Below are 16,520 nucleotides of genomic sequence, written 5' to 3'. Positions count from 1 at the left end.
ACAGCTATTGCAAACGTTTTCCCAAATGGTTTGCCTTTTAATGTGTTTTATATGTAAAATGCTTATGCAGATGACTTTCTCTTTTCTAGTTCCCTCCTTTACCTCTATGTTTAGAAACGCTTTTCTACTCTAAGATCAGAAAGTATTTACCCATCCTCCTTCTCCTCCCTTCTATTTTACCCACGTTTTTAAAGCCTCAGGGCCAGTGGTATTCTCCTGGGCTTGTAACTCACTGAGCAGACAAGACTTCAATGACGTAACACAGGCTTATTCTATGAGAATAAGGGGCTCCTTCTCAATGTGGCTTACAGCTCGGAATCCTCGGTCATGGATTGTGTTTCCTGCCAAATTATCCATTTATGTCTTCCCCATTCAGCCACCTAACAGCTGTCCCTTTATTGTTTAGGTATCCTGGGACCCCGATGGCAAATTTCAAGGGCCACGCTCTCCCAGGGAGCTTCTTCTTGATAGTTGGACTGTGGTGGTCAGTGAAGTACCCACTGAAGTACTTTCACCAAAAGGGGAAGAGAAGCCAACTGACTCACCACTATCAGCATCTTGAGGTCATTGAGGCCGCCATCAGAACTTTATTTTCAGTCATCGGTAAGGAGGGGGTCATTTGGCCCTGGGATCTCCTTGTGATACCCAGAACCCGTAACCCACGTCCTGGACCCTGTGAAAAATGGATGTCTCCACTGGCAGGGATAACATAACAACAATTTGGGGCGCTAAATATTTTACCATAGCATCTATTGTGTACCGAGCTTAGTTAACGTTGACAGGTTAATAGCACCTTACATCATAGTTCTAAGTTTCACACTATGAAAAACTACCACATAGATTGCAGCATTCTTTGCCCTAGAAGGATACAGGTATAATTTGTAGGAACACAGGCATAAGCTGTAGAAATAGAAGACATACTTTATGATAAAGACAAAACAGAAAAAGAGAAAAAGAAGAACAAATTAGAGTTAAGCTCATGTACATAAGTTATGAGAAGGTACTAAACGGAGCTTAGTTTTCGAAAAGTCATTTTTCCCCCCAGCTGTCTCCCTCCACTAGAATCTCAGGAGTAGTTAACACCCAACTTGTACCCTCCACCCCCAAATCTCAAGCGCTTAGAGATGGGGATTCATGCTGGAAGGCTAGTCAGAGAGGCAGTGGAAGAGAATGAGAAAAGCCAACAGACAGCTGTCTGGGGGGGACTTTCCTTCACTGCGCCCCATTCCAACAAACCCACCCACTCCCATGGTCACCTGACAGCCATCCAGCCCACTGGTGGCCCTCACGGAACAAGCGGTGTCAAGAGCAGACAGGATTCCTTGTCAGGACCAGCCCGTCACGTGACTGAGGAGGGTGCTCACCCTGCCGCTACATTCTGCCACCTGTCCCCTTTGGCCTACAGTTTCTCCAGGGAACGGAAGCAAGGGCAGTAGCTCCCCGTGGAGTGAGCAAAGGTCACGGTCTAGCTGAATGTCCCCTTCACCAGTCACCCAGGCATCGGAAAGGCTTTGTCGTCTCTCTGAAGCTGCGAAATGATAGGGCCCATGTGGCTTAAACGGTAAAGGACAGCATCAACTTGGCCTTAGAAAAGCTAGAAAAATGATATTTGGCCTCCTTGCTATGTGAAAATACTACTCACCCAACAACGGTCTCTTGGGCCTCTGCCACGTGCCAGGAACTCGCTGTCTGTGTGCGGGTGGGGGGGAACAGACACAGTCCCTGCTCTCAAAGGCCCTCTGCTCTCCTGTCACTGGGACGTCCTTTTCCTGGGTTGCTTCCACCAGCACCTTCATCCTTTACACATGAATTCAGAAAGGGGATGGGGACTTCCCTGGTGGTCCAGTGGTTAAGGCTCTGCACTCCCACTGCACGGGGTCCAGGTCTGACCCCTGGTTGGGGAACTAGATCCCACATGCCACAACCAAGAGCCCGCACATGGCCACAAAGACCCCACATACCGCAACGAAGACCCGGTGCAGCCAAATAAGTAAATAAATAATAAATATTAAAAAAAATAGGAGGGGGTATCTGGGTTGAGAAAGAAACGTTTGGGAAACAGGGTCTAGAACGTTGTCCCGGAGGACTTATCCTAGGGTCCGAGAACATTCTGGGCACCAGGCAAAAGGCGAATCTTTTGCTCCCAAGAAATGAGAGCTGCCCTGTGGCACTGCTTCACCTGTGTGCCCGCCCCGTCTCCTGAGCTACAGGGTGGCCAGGATCACCAAGGTGTGGTCTTGGCCTTGTTCTCCCAGCGTCTGGGACAGAGGCCGAGTGCCATGGGAGGGACCCTCAGCTCCAAGCTCGCCCCGGGCGCAGGAAAAGCACACATCCGGGAGTCGCTGGGCTTGCCACGGCTATCTCCACCTGCAGTGTGTCTTGCTGGCATTCTATCATTTTCCACCTAATCGTTCCTTTCCAGGTTTATCTCACGGCTCGCTTGGCAGAGGGGACCCACAGAGAATGCATCAGCCACACTCTCGCTTAAGAGACAATGCCTTGCTGTCATCTCAACTGCTGGAAAATGTCCTGGGGGCCTGAGTGGCTGCGTTCCGTTTCTCCCCACTCCCCCAAAGGAACGGCAACAAAGGCAACATGTCTGCACAGGTTCCTCAGCAAATACATATTTTATCCTGCAACAGCTGCATCTGAGGCAGCAGAGTAGGTCCACAGAGCCGTGGGCCACCTTCGCCGTCTATTTGTCTTGGAGCTGTTCTTCCCTCCCTAACCTCCACTCCCATTTCCCTGCAGGCATGCTGGCAGAGCAGTTTGTTCCGGACGGGCCCCACCTCCACCTGTCCCACGAGAACCACTGGGTAAAGCTCATGAACTGGCAGCACAGCACCATGTACCTGTTCTTTGGGGTCTCGGGACTCGTGGACATGCTGACCTACCTCATCTCCCACATCCCCTTGGGGCTGGACAGACTGGTCATGGCTGTGGCAGTTTCCAATGAAGGTGACTGGGTGGTGTGGGCGGAGACTTAGAGGGACTGGCGCACAGCAGATCAGAAATATTGCAAGTTTAATCATCTTCCCCAGAAAACCCTAGTCTCTGAGCTTCAGAATCCTACACAGGACTTGATCCTGTGCTCTGGATGGTACAGGTGGCACGTTCCATAAAGCAGCGCAAGAAAGCACGAGGCTTTTAGCCAGGGCTCTGGCTGACAGAGCACCAACCCCCCTGCCCGCCCAGCGCCCGCCCCCGCCCCGCCCTCCACACAAAGTACTGGCGGGGTGCCATCACGCAAGGGGGTGACCCTCTGGTTAGGGGAGCGGCTCTCCGTGCTCCACCCCAACCTTGAGCTGTCACTGTCCGGACTCCCACCCAGCAGCTAGGACACATCTCCCAACGCAACTCATGTTAACTGGATGAGAGAAAGCATGTTGTAATCCAACCCCCTCGTTGACTTCTGAACCTCAGAAAGAACTGAAAAAAGGTTGAACGAGGGTAAAACTGAATGTCAAGTACACACACACAGCTGGTCACAAATCAGCAACATCTCACCTTCCCATCCTGGACTGAACACTACCTACCACAGATTTAGTAAAGAGACGTTAAGATTCATCCTCTGCTGCTTATACCTGCTTACACACCCACACCCACAATAACCTGCATCAGTTTGTTGTCCTACATTGTCACATAAACTGACTTCCTAAGTGCCAGACAGACACTTCCTAGTCAGGCTGAAGCTGGGAACGATCCCCTGGGGCGAGGACGGGCCCAACAGCATCCCCTGCTCCATCCACACAGGCTTCCTCTTGTACCACCATGTCCACCACCGGCCACCGCTGGACCAGCACATCCACTCCCTCCTGCTGTGTGCCGTGTTCGCAGGGGCCGTCAGCCTCAGCTTGGAAGTGATCCTCCGGGACAACATTGTGCTGGAACTCTTCCGTACCAGCCTCGTTATCCTGCAGGGCACCTGGTTCTGGCAGGTAATTATTCAAAACCATGCTCCTCACCTGGTGCAAGGACGAAGCTGGCCCGCTGAGCGCGTCCACTCGAAGGGGGCCAGAAGCCACTTCTCTGCCCATGCCCACCCCTGACCTACGTGACTTTAGCCATCGATATCCTGCTGACGCAGAAACAAGCGTCAACAGAGCACAGGTAGCGAGCAGGCCGAGGATTTCCCTGCCTGCCCTTCCCAGCAGAGCTACTGACACCACTTACAGCCTCTACTTGCTAAAAACTGTTCATCTGAAATGTGGGCCCTGAAATTTTAAGTAAGGTTACACTAAAACCAGAGCTAACAGAGCAATTTCCTGTGCAGAGGCCGTTTGACGCTAACAGAGGCATGGGGAATGAGTTGTCTGGGCAACTACAGACACTCTGGCAGCCACAGGGGGCTAGGGGGCTTCTCAGACCCACCTAATGACAAGGCTGGCTTCTCTGTATAATCCACCAGATCGGGTTTGTGCTGTTCCCGCTTTTTGGAGCACCCGAATGGGACCAGAAAGATGACGCCAACATCATGTTCATCACCATGTGCTTCTGCTGGCACTACTTGGCCGCCCTCTGCATTGTGGCCATCAGCTACTCGCTGGTTTACTGGTATGTCCAAGAGAAGATGATTTTTGCCAAGTTTGTCCTAACCCGCCCCGTCCCCGAAATGTATTACACTGCATCTTCTTTACCTCCACGCCCCACCCTTCATAACTAAGCAGTGCTAACGTCTACCACTTAATGAGGGAGGGCCAACTATATGCCAAGCTCTGTGCAAGGCACTCTATGCCTGCACGTGAGGGTGCTGAAGTCTGAGAAGTTAAAGGACCGTCTGTCTGGTCACGGCGACCTCACAGACCCAGGTTTTGAATGCAGTTCTGACGGATTTTAAGTCCGCAGTTTGACAGGAAAAACTCTGCATTAGGCATCAGTACTGAACCGCAGTCCCTGCTGTGTCCCCAGTTCATTCAGAGCCCAACACCTTATTCCTGGATTTGCCCTACTTCCCAGGGACATGTGACGGTCAGGTAAGACACCACAGCAGCAAGCACTCACGACAGCGCTCGCTCTCCCGAGGTTACCAGAGTAGCTAGTAATTCCTAGGCACTGACTGTGTCCCAGCACTGTGGTCAGCACTTCAAGTGTGTAAATTACCCCACTTAATGCTCACTTTATAAAGGAGGCACGTGATGTTTATAGACGGGGAAACCAAGGCTTCAAAAGACTGAGGAACTGGATCAAGGTCACCCAAGGGGTAAACGGCAGAGCCCGGCTCTTTAACCACTGCACACCCGGTCCTGCTAGTTCCGTGTCGTCAGAGCCACCTCTGTTCCTTCCTAGTTCCCGATTTCCCTACCCAAAGCAGGGACACTTCACCCAGAGAGAGTTCCACACAGACCAAACAGAAGGGAAAGCAGGCCATGGTTTCTCTGAATTCTACTGCCCGGTCAGTGAATCAACCAATTGTGGGGCGGGGGAACTAAGCTGAGTCTCAGTTACATCACTGACCTTTAAGTGACCGTGAGTCCTTTCACCACCGAAGAGCGTTGTCTAAGAAATCGGAGATGCAGATGAGTCACCACAGTATTTATCTGATAGAGACATAAAAAACATGCTCTAAGGGCCAGCGGACGCCTTCGCATCCTCGGGTGAGGGAATAAGGCAACTTGGGGCTCGCTCCATCTGCAATTATTGTCTCCCCGTTACAGCTTCCTGACACGGGTAAAGAGGCCTGGAGACAGAGAAATCATTGGGATTCAGAAGCTGAAGTCGGATCACACCTACCAGAAGGCCCTCCTGAGCGGCTCTGATGAGGACTAGGGGCGGCCATCGATCACCGGCGGAGGATGGCGTGTCCTCCGGGTGCACAGCTGGTGGTCAATGGGGTGGCTCACTTCCTCCACTGAAACCCCCATTGTGATCCGCTCTCAAGGGTCTGTATATTTGCATCTGCTCGTTTAACCAACTAAAGTCTGTGCTGGTGTGGTATACTTTGTAGAGAAAAATGAAGCAAGCCTGTATTTGTGTCTCAGTGTGAAGAGAACTCAGACTCTGAAAGTTTCAGAACAGGAAGTGGCCTCTTGGGTGAATTCAGGATATGACTCCAGCAGAATACACTGCTTTTGATAATTTAGCCCTTTTTCCCTCAAGAAGGCAGGTACTTTCTTATCAGAAAGTGAATGACAGAGCCTTTATTTTAGAGATATAATTCTAATCTGTATTTTTTAAAATAAAATAATTCACGAGCTTTGGTATTTTAAACATTACTTGCTAAGCATCTCCTAACTAATCACAATGTTCTGGAGTTCTGCAATACCACTCACTGTTGATAAGTGACGAAGTTGGGCCAAAGGTGATTTTTTGGGTTAAATCAGGAAACCAGTGAGTGGTCCAGCTGAGAGCTGGAACCCAGATATTCTGACTTCTCAAAAGTACCCTAGTAAGAGGGTGCTGACAGGAAACCTCTATAATGAGGTAGAGAGAAAAATGTCAGGTTATGGAAGGCCTTGAATTTCAACATAGCTGAAAGCAAAAGATAAGAATCCTGCAAAGGATGTGAATCTTGAACTAGTGACATAAAGTCTTGATACTCGAATCTTGGCTCTGGACCTGTACTTTTTTTTCTTTACGTTTCCTTCAACAAACATTTATTAATCATCTACTTTGCACCAGCACTGAAATGGCTGTTAAGGATTAACGAACTATGTGTCCAGCAAAGAATTCACAGTCTAAAGGGAGAGTTATGTGCAGGGTGACTGGTGCCCTAAGGGGTAAGTACAGATACCATGGGAAACGAAGGCAGGGAGGAGAAGGTGTGTGTTTGGGGGGTGCCTTACAGAAAAGCACATTCCAGGCACAGAGAATCCAGGCACAAAGACAGTGAGAGTACGAAAGAATGCGGACAGTTAATCAAGCTCTGTAAACTGATAAAAGTGGGTTAGGACAAATCTGAAAGGTCATAGGGACCCACAGTGCCATTCATTTGTACAGTATTTCCCAGACCTTAAACTGCATTCTATCTCGTTTGATTCTCACAACCACCTGTACTGCAAGAACATCAGGGCTCTTCAGAGAACCGGATCAGCCTAAGGCCACACAGCCACGAAGTCCTAAAGCCAGCCTTCAAGTAGGACTCAGAGGCTAGCTTCTCTCCTGCTATGCCCTCCGCTACTTCACACCAACACGGCAGGGATCAGCTGTGTGAAGCACATATGCTCTTTGGAAAGAATGCTGTACTTACATGAAAGGCAACCTCCCACGGTCAGCCAGCATCTCAGGGTCGAAGCCACATCTTAGGGATTAAGAATGAGCTACTTGAAGACACTGAATTTTGAGAAGAGAACCCGGGAGCCCCCTTTCAGGACCCACTTTGGCCTGCCTGCTGAACAGGAACCCAAATGTTCATTCGGCAAGTCCTGAATGAAGCATGTTCTATTCAGCAAGTTCTACTGTTGGCCATTAATGTAAAACATGTTCTTGCCTCAGGGACTGGAGGTGGGAAGAAGGAACACAGTCGCGGGTTTACTTTCACAGTAAAGATCTCCATTTTAGATTTTAAAAGTGGGGAGGGGACAGTACACTTTAAGGAAATGCAGCATTTTCTAGACAGTGAGGGGCTCAGGTGTGACGGTCAGATACAAAATAGTAAAGTTTGTTCTGATGCACCTGACACAGCACTGTTTGGTATACCTTCATGGAAGTGATCAACCTGCATAAATATTCTCAGATGTGGTGATGAAGTACAAACCGATCACAATGCCATTCACCAAATCTAGTCTCAGATACATGGTCTGAATGATTTCACCAGCCTCTGAGCCTCTGAACCAGGTTCTTCTGGAATTGTTCCCCCCAAAACACCCACCAGCTACCATGTCTCTACAAGACCCCTGGGGTCTGCACACAAGGAACCATGCCTGGTGCAAACGCTGGTGGTGTCACCCAAGTAACTCTGGCAGGGGATGCCATCCTCTGGGACCCAAGGGCAGGCTGGGCAGGAAGCACCAGGTCACACCTACCACCGGCATCCTGAAACTAACCCGCGGGCTAGGATGTAAATATCTGCGGGCACCAAGGAGACAGGCAGAGTCAAGTGACTTCAGTAAATAAGAGTGGAGCTTAGGGTTGAGACTGAACAAATGATGAAATCATTTGTTAAGTAAATTCAAAAGGGGTTTGTTTTAACCAGCAGTAAATGCCAGAGCCAGGATCCCTCAAGTTTCTACCTCTTTCTCGTTTGGAAACCGGCACACGGGCTTTTCACGTGACATGTGCTCTAGGAAGTAATGCCACGCAGACGTGCTCTCCTCCACTCAGGTCAAAAACCAGTCTTTTCCTTCCCGGCAGTCTCCACCTCTCCCCATTACCAATCTTATTTCTGCGCCAGCCTTCTACCACCCACCAAAAGCTCTATCTCACCCCCGCCAATTCACCTCTGCTCTTTATAATCCAGGCTCACCACTCCCAGCTCCGGACGGTCCCCACGTCTCACCAGGACACATCACAGCCACGTCCCCGCAGGAAGGCAGCAGAAAGGGCACCTGAATTAAAAGACTGCACTCACAGCTTGGTTCTCTTTAACTTCAACTCAGGCTTGGATTTTCTCACAGTTAGAACAGGGATGGTCATGTCTATTTTACAGAACTGCTTTACGAATCAAATGTCTGTGTACCCAGTGAGCCACCCTTCCTCTGCACCGCTGCAACTTGCCTGATCACTCAGCTTCCACCCAGCAACCCCTCCAAAGGAGGCCATTCCAATTCTTTGCCCCCCAACTCCACTTCCTCACAGAGACCCCGTCAAAGATCATCACTAAATTTCCATGAGTTAGGGATACATTTTTAATAATCTGGATACTTTCAAAAAAGACAGGGAAGCCCTGTCGTTACAGAAAAGCTTCACCACCCAACCCCTGCTCCAATACGAAAGAGGCGTATACTGTCAATAATCAGTGCTTTTAATTACATTTTAAAATATCATGCTGAGTTCTGCCTATAGCTCGATGGAGGCTGAGAACCGTGAAGCAGCCAGGAGCAAGTGACTGTAAACCCAGACCCACCTCCTCTGTGGCTGGTGCTGCCTCGTGGCTGCACCCACCCCCTACCCCTTCTCCCCACCTCTACTCTGCAGCAGAAGCGAGCAAAGTTCTACCTAATAGGTCACATAAGAAACATTTCAGGCTTGAGGCCGTGTGGTCTCTATGACAACTACTCAGTTCTGCCTTCTAACTGAAAGCAGCCATAGGCAGTACATAAATGAATGGGCACGGGCTGTGTCTCAATAAAGCTTTATTTACAAAACCGGGTAGCCAGCCCAAGGGGCATGGTTTGCTGACTCTTGCTCTGGAACAAAGCAAAATGTATCACCTCTGAACTACAATAAAGCTTGTGCTGCAAAAGCAGCATCTCTGCTGGCATCTGCCTGCTCTGTCCACTGGCCCTGGACTCGCGTGTGAACAGGCTCGATAAGGGGGTCTAAGTCTGCAGGTGAAGGTAGGGACCACAGTCAAGATCCTGACAGCCCGTCTTTAAGAGGGGCTGTCAAACTAATCCCATTTCAGGGGGCCCACGTGACCTCACTTCCCACGTTTCTCCCCCTCCTCACGGCCTCTCTGTTACCATGCAGAGATCAAATAAGCCTCCAACTTACTAAGAATCTTGCTCTTCTCTCATTCTGGTCAAAAGAATAAATAATCAGTTGGGGGCAGGGGGCGTGCTAAGCCCAGGTTTCTACTTGATAAGGATGTACAAGATGTTCTTTAAAAAAATAAGTTACATAAAAATGTCTGGGCACAGAGCTCCTAACTAGACCACCAGCCACAGAGAAGACCAGAGCTAAATAAACCCCGCACAGCACGAGCCGCGTCTGCCGTCTGCACACCTTCTCACCGTCCGCCCATCCTCAGAGCCTCGCTCCAGGAGACAGCTGGGCTTGTGTGGCCACGGCACGCTCACATGACCCCACCAGAGAAGCTTCTCCTGGACCAGACAGAACAGACCTCGGAACCTCAGCACACCTGGCGCAGTGCACTCCCCGCCGAGCGGCAGCCGGGCCACCATGGTCCCTCCGCTGGCCTTTCTCAGACAGACGTGCCCGGGGGCGCGATGCACCACCCGCTCCTCCCTGTCAGCCAGAAGGCCGACCGGGTGTGGCTTTCGCGGCCACCGTCTTCCTCCCTGAGAATCACTGCTGTTCAGGTGCCTGTTTAGGAGACGGGGCTGTGGTCACGACGACCGTGGAGACGGCTTTGGAGGAACCAGAAGCTGTTCCTTGTTGAAGGTGGGACGCAGGGACAGTCTGGATGCGCACCTGTTTGCAGAAAGAGTGTCTGGTCGGCAGACTGCCCACGGCCCGTCAGCTGAGGACGAGCAGCACGGGCAAGAGGGCAGCCCGACACACGCAACGGGTGCCCGGACCTCACCTGTGTGGCCTGACCCTGCTGCTGGAGCTGCTGCAACTGCTGGGCGGTGAGGAAACTAACCGGCTTGTTGCCAGCAATGAGCTTCGTGCCTGCTGGCATGGTGGTGAGGATGATGTTGCGGCCCAGCCCGCCGAGGCTGCGGAGGGGAAGTGGGGGTGAGGCATGGCCGGGCCAGGCCAGCATGAGGCCAGGTCTGGGGCCAGTGGAAAACCCCGGCACTCTGGACTGAAATGGAAACCGGCTGCCGAGACCACCTTTCTTCCAGCTTCTATGCTTCCCGTGTCAGAGAAGAGAGCAAGGCCAAAGGCTCCCGGTGCTTTGGATGAAACAGCCCTGTATCCGCTCTGCAACCAGCAGGAGTAACGGACGGGGCCCCAGCAGGTGTGCACTCCTGACCAGAAACCCAGCCCTGCCAAGGCAGCCGCCCCGAGAGGAGGAGACTCATCTCCTCATGCCCTCCATCCCCATGTAAGTCAGAGCCACGAGACACCCAGTCCCCCAGGAGGCCCTCATCTCTGAGCCATCGCAGCCCAGGGCTCAGACATCGAGGCGAGGCCTTCCCTAACGCCCATGCTGGGGACTGCCCCCAGCTGTGTCATGCCCACTCCCCACCTAGCTCCGCCTGTGCCCTCCCTTGCTTTCCCTAGAGCACGTCACTGGCCACACAGTACTTTAACTCACTATTCCTCTTCCCACTCACTCTATAGTATAAGCCTGAAGGCAGCACCAACTTCTGTTTTAATCACTGCTGTATCCACAGCACCTAAAACAACGCGGGGTGCTCGAGACTCACTGCTGAGCACAACGAAGGAGCCCAGGAAACCAGCCGCCTTCCCCTCCATGTCTAGGCGTCCCCCCCACACCGCCCGCCCAACCCTCTACAGCACTTACTTGGCTCCAAGGTTGCCTTTGATGATGGGGGCTGTGACCACACCCTTGCCCTTCATGGGCTGGCTAATGACAGAGAGCGGAACTGTGATCCGTGTAGGCAGCTTCCCCTAGAGAGACAAAGCAACTGGGTTTACAGAATGAAAGGAGAGAAAGACCGCCACGCAGCGTCACCCAGCGCCACCCAGCATCACCCAGTGCCACCCAGCTGCCGTGAGCCGCCTCTCTCCTGCCTCAGGAGGCAGAGCAGCACACGCACCTGCCGTCATCGGGGCAAGACATGTGCCTGAACCACCAAGGAAAGCGTGTGTCCACTTAGGCACAGTATGAGCCTGAGCTCCCGGGGGGAGGGTCTTACTCATCCACGTACCCCCAACACTGGGGACACAGCCAGGCAGAGGAACTGAGCAAGGACAGAGGCACTCAGGAGTGAATACAGCAGGTGCATAACTGCTGCTCCCCTCGAGCAGGCGCACCGCTGGGGAGCACGCAGCAGGACACATTCCCCGAGTGCCCTGTTTCTCCCAGAGGTAAGGGAGGTTAGTCAGCGGACACTAGTAATCAACTCAACCACGTGAGAAGTCCAACCCACAGCTAATAAGAAGTCCCAGAGGAACACAAAAGGAGCTGGAAAGACCTGGTATCTCTGGGATTTCATGATGGCTGCGGTTCGGTCACTACACCAGCCTGTTTTTAGGTTGCCTGGTTTTTAACCCTTGGTTGATGATAAAATTTATATACAGTAGGATCCTGTGTACATACAACTTTGAAAAATGACTCAAGAGGGGCAGCTAACAAGATGCGAAGAAAAGGAATCAACATTTCCCACAGGCAAGCTGGTTCTAAAGAAGCCAGGCATTCAGGAGGAAAACTGTATACCAGGGCACCACACTGATCTCCACAGCTGAGCTCAACTGTAGCCCCTTAGAAAGCACGGAAAGATGTCAGTGGGCAAGAGAACACGGCCAGATGGGGCCTCCAAGGGAACCCACTAGGGTTGTATTGTCGTCTGAAGAATCCCTAGTGTTGAGAACAAGAACGCTTCAGACCAGCCGTCCACCAACTTGTGTCCCTCCATGAACTAGCCTACCAGCTGCCTAGACAGACAGACAGGCAGCACCGCTCAGTACTTCCTGCCCCACCAAATGCTCTCCGGTTACAGTTACCCTGATTGATGACAACAGGGTAGATACCGCTGGATTCACCTTTCTGCTTCAGAAGGACTCAAGAGAAACAAAAGTGGATCAAGTAAGCACCGTCTCCTTGCTTTCTTATTTTAACTTCTCTGATATGAGAACCTAAACAAACATTTCCTTTAAAGCGACACTGCGCTTCAGCGTTGGCTGGTTGGCTTTACTACCGGGTAGGTCCTCCTTCCTCCCACTAATTCTCTGGATTTTAGCCAAATTAGTGAGGTTTTACTATGTTGCCTGCTTAGAAAAGTATACTGTATTTTATACTGTCCAGATGCACCCACCATACAGAACAGTGTCCCTTAGCTAGAGGTCAAAGAATAAACACATGCACCCAGAAACACACCTGTTGATATGGAAATTTGGTTTATGATAAAGGTAGTACCTCAAGTTAGTGGGGATGAGATACACTAGTCATTGATGTTGGAATAATTTGAAAAATATGAGATCTATACCACATGCCATTCACAAAAATATATTTCAAATGGATTTCTCAATTACACTTTTTTTAAACTCTAAAAATATTTTATGAAAATGAGGGCTGACATCTTTATAACCCTGGAGTAAGAAAGGCACAGGACACGAAACCTAGGAGCCGTAAAAGAAAATGTTTATGGATCTAATCAGATAAAATACCTGCAGAGCAAAAGGCTTCACATGCAAGGTTAAAAATTGACAGACTGGAAGAAAATATTTTCTACACATACAAGAATATGCAGAAGATACAAAGGCTGGTGCCAGCTCACACAATACGAAAAGGCCAAATACCCCAGAAGAAAACTGGCAAAGGTTTATTCACCCCTGGAGAGCCCACGCCAACCTCTGGATGAATGGCTGCCCATCCTCACTAAAGATCCAGGAAACAGAAAAAGAACTCTCTTTTTACCAGTAAGATAGGGACATAAAGTTTAAAAAAACAGGATATCCAGCACGAGGTTAGGGTACAAGGGAAACAGGAAACCAGCTGATGGAGTGCAGGCTGGTGTGGCCTTTTTGCTAATACACCTGGAGTTCAGAACTTTCAACGTGTACCTCCCCGACCCATGCCAGCAACCTCTGCTCCTGAAATACTGATACACGTTCACGTACACAAACATGCACGGTAGCAATAGTTTTTAACAAGATACTAAGTATCGTAGGATCTGGAATGAGGCCCCAGGCACATTTTTAAATATTTAAATAAAGCAAATCACAGATTGAGGTCTCTCATAGGGATTTTAAAACCACGTAAATATATACGAAAATGCTCAGAAAAAGAACTAGGAGGATAAATGCCAAAATACGACGAGTGACGAGCATCACGAAAGGAGAATCGGAGGTGGTGAGAGGAACTTCATACTTACTCCGTGTATCTCTGCATTGTTTACTTTTTTTTTTGTAACATCTTTATTGGAGTAGAGCTGCTTCACAACGTTGTGTTAGTGTCTGCTGTATAACAAAGTGAGCCAGCTATATGCATACGCACATGCCCTGCACTGTTTTACTTTTATGAGAGCGTATGCCCGTGCTACACTTCCATAAATTTGTCTCAGAATTAAACAGCAAAGTATTTTAGTAAATAAGCCTGTTTGGGTCAAAGGAGGAGACAGACAGGGCTTCTAGTCTGCACTCCCAACAAGAGAAGCTTCCCAAGCAGAAGGGCTGGTCTCCACCACCAATGTTACTCACAGCCTGGGACGTGGAAACAACCGTGGTGCTGACGGGGACCTGCCGCACGGCAGGGGCTCCCGTCCCGATGCTGATGGGGGTGCTGGCAGCCCCAGAAGCCACGGCCACAGTCTTGGACACGGCAGCATTCACACTGGGCAAGGACACCGCGGACGTATGGACAGTTCCAGACCCACTGGCCACGGAGGGCCCTTGCTTGGCATGGGCTGCGACCGTGATGGTCGGGCCTGCTTTGGGGGGCATCACCCCCAGGCCCTGCACGATGCGGATGGTGGCGGCTGGTTTGGCTTCAGATGAGGCCACTGTGTTTTTCCCCTTCTGATCAGCCACACTCACGCCAAGCGCTGGCATCAAGCGAAAAGCTGAACTCGAGGCTTCTGTTGGCTTGAGGTCAGGAGTCACTTTGACCACGGTGGTCCCTGGTGGAGTGGATGAGGGGGCACTGGCTGGACTGGCCTTGGCAGGGCTGTCAGCTGCGTGGACTGGGTTGGAAGTGACGTGTAAGGTAGCGGAGATGCCTTTGCCCGTGGGGCCGCTGCCTGTCCCAAAGAGGTCCTGGGTCAGTTTGACTGTGGTGACCTGGGACTTGGCCAATGTGGCCATCATGTCTGGAGTGATCCGCAGAACAGTCTGGCCTTTGGCGTCCGTGGTGATAGAGGAGGGCGGTAGCCGCAGTACGTCCTTGCCCTGGATACGGAAGTTAGTGGCTGTGAGTGGGATGCTGCTGCCCGTCTGGGGCTTCACGCCAAGCTGCCCAGTGATGGCCACCTGGAGGGGAAGAACAGCACTGACAAAGGCGTTCGCGAGGCTGAGCTGGTTCCGGAGCATGACTGGGGGAACCTCCACTGCGGGAAATGTGGGTCTCATGTATTTTTCTAACTTTCTATTTTGAAAAATAGAAGACATTCGCCAAAGCAGAAAACAGTCTAACAGATCCACGCACCCATCACACAATTTCAAAAGTTATCACTTGGCCAATTTTATCTATCTTTCCCCACTCTTCAGGGAGCCGGGGTGGGAGGAGGGAGGACTTGGAATATTTTAAAGTAAACCAGTAAGTATCATTTTGCTGATCAACACATTCGTCCCTGGGTATCCAGGGCTGCTCAAGTCCCTGACATATAATGGCACAGGACAGGGCTTCCCTGGTGGCGCAGTGGTTGAGAGTCCGCCTGCCGATGCAGGGGACACGGGTTCGTGCCCCAGTCCGGGAGGATCCCACATGCCGCAGAGCGGCTGGGCCCGTGAGCCATGGCCGCTGAGCCTGCGCGTCCGGAGCCTGTGCTCCGCAACGGGAGAGGCCACAGCAGTGAGAGGCCCGCGTACCGCAAAAAAAAAAAAAAAAAAAAAAAAAAATGGCACAGGACAGTCGGCCCTCCGTACCTGCGGGTTCAAAACCAAAATCTGGTCAGTGGTTGGCTGAAGTCGTGGAGGCGGAACCCAAAGACAGAGAGGCCAACTGGACTGCTCCATGTCTCTAACCTAGAAGAGGACTTCTACGTGTAAAAGGAATCCCGTCATCACCACGTAATCACCTGTAAATATTATACACACTCGCATTTCCCCTACAGTCTCAAAAACGCCTCACTGCTGTGCTGACCTCCACTTTGAGGCAGCAGCAGGGCCCGGCACTAAAGGGCATGAGCCCCGGGGCCAGACTTCGCAGGTCCACCCACCAACTCCTACCTACGGCCAATGTCCACGTGCAACAGGTGCGATCCTTCCAGGCGGGGGACTCTGTGTCTCATGAGCCGTCCCCCCTCTACTGGACCACTCATGCCATCCATCGAGTTCACTCACTATCCATGTGCACTGAGCGGTCACTTCTCAGGCCTCGTCTCACTGCCCTTCACACGCCTGGTGCTGCTACGGACTTCATGAGCACACTTTCCTCTCAGCCTGTCTCGGTCTCCACACCACAGTGTTTCCTTCTGTCTCAGTGAATGACAGTACCGCCCACCCAGTCACTCAAGCCAAGAGCCACAGGGTCATTCCTGACCCCGTCCTCAAACCATCAGGAAATCACACTGCTCTACCGCCAGGCCCTTGCTCGAAGCCCAGCCCACCGCCCACCTGCACGGCTGCAACTCCCTCCCACCTGGCTTCCCTGCTTCCACCCTTGGCCCCTCAAGTCCATTCCACGCAAAAGCAGTGGAATGGACTTTAGATTTCTTTAAATGTAAACTAGGTCAAGTCATCCTGGTTCACAATCTTCCGATGGCTCCCATCACACTTAAATTAAAAGCAAAGTCTGACGTGGCAACCTCGCCAGACCTCGAGGTCTGGCAACCTCGCCTTTTAACACCTGCGCACTTGCTCACAGAGCCTCCAACAGCGTTCCTGTTGTTCCTTGAGCGTTCCCAACTCGAGGCCCTTTCACGTGCTGTCCCCACGCCTGGGATGCTTGA

General features: G+C 51.3%; 2 protein-coding genes across 7 annotated transcripts in view; one reads left to right on the top strand and one right to left on the bottom strand.

Moving 5' to 3' along the window:
- Positions 1-407: 407 nt before the first annotated feature.
- On the top strand, positions 408-5,766 carry TMEM45B (transmembrane protein 45B; the record flags this gene model as incomplete). Its single annotated transcript, XM_079708913.1, has 5 exons — positions 408-603; positions 2,752-2,958; positions 3,754-3,938; positions 4,409-4,554; positions 5,655-5,766. Exons 1-5 carry the CDS (start codon positions 423-425, stop codon positions 5,764-5,766), a joined length of 831 nt encoding a protein of 276 aa, XP_079565039.1. The 5' UTR covers positions 408-422.
- Positions 5,767-10,125: 4,359 nt separating this feature from the next.
- Positions 10,126-16,520, bottom strand: part of NFRKB (nuclear factor related to kappaB binding protein) — a gene marked incomplete at both ends in the record, with an annotated part of 32,504 nt that continues 26,109 nt past the window's right edge. For all 6 annotated transcript variants that reach the window (XM_079707989.1, XM_079707991.1, XM_079707992.1 and 3 more), the window contains 4 exons: positions 10,126-10,251; positions 10,364-10,499; positions 11,255-11,361; positions 14,113-14,880. In XM_079707989.1, the coding sequence (XP_079564115.1) occupies positions 10,126-10,251; positions 10,364-10,499; positions 11,255-11,361; positions 14,113-14,880 (1,137 nt within the window). The remainder of the gene's footprint in view (positions 10,252-10,363; positions 10,500-11,254; positions 11,362-14,112; positions 14,881-16,520) is intronic.

Source organism: Hyperoodon ampullatus (genome assembly GCF_949752795.1).
Source record: "Hyperoodon ampullatus genome assembly, chromosome: 7".
Lineage (NCBI taxonomy): Eukaryota > Metazoa > Chordata > Mammalia > Artiodactyla > Ziphiidae > Hyperoodon > Hyperoodon ampullatus.
Note: the sequence above shows the minus strand (reverse complement) of the source record. Positions and strands in the feature narration are given on the sequence as shown.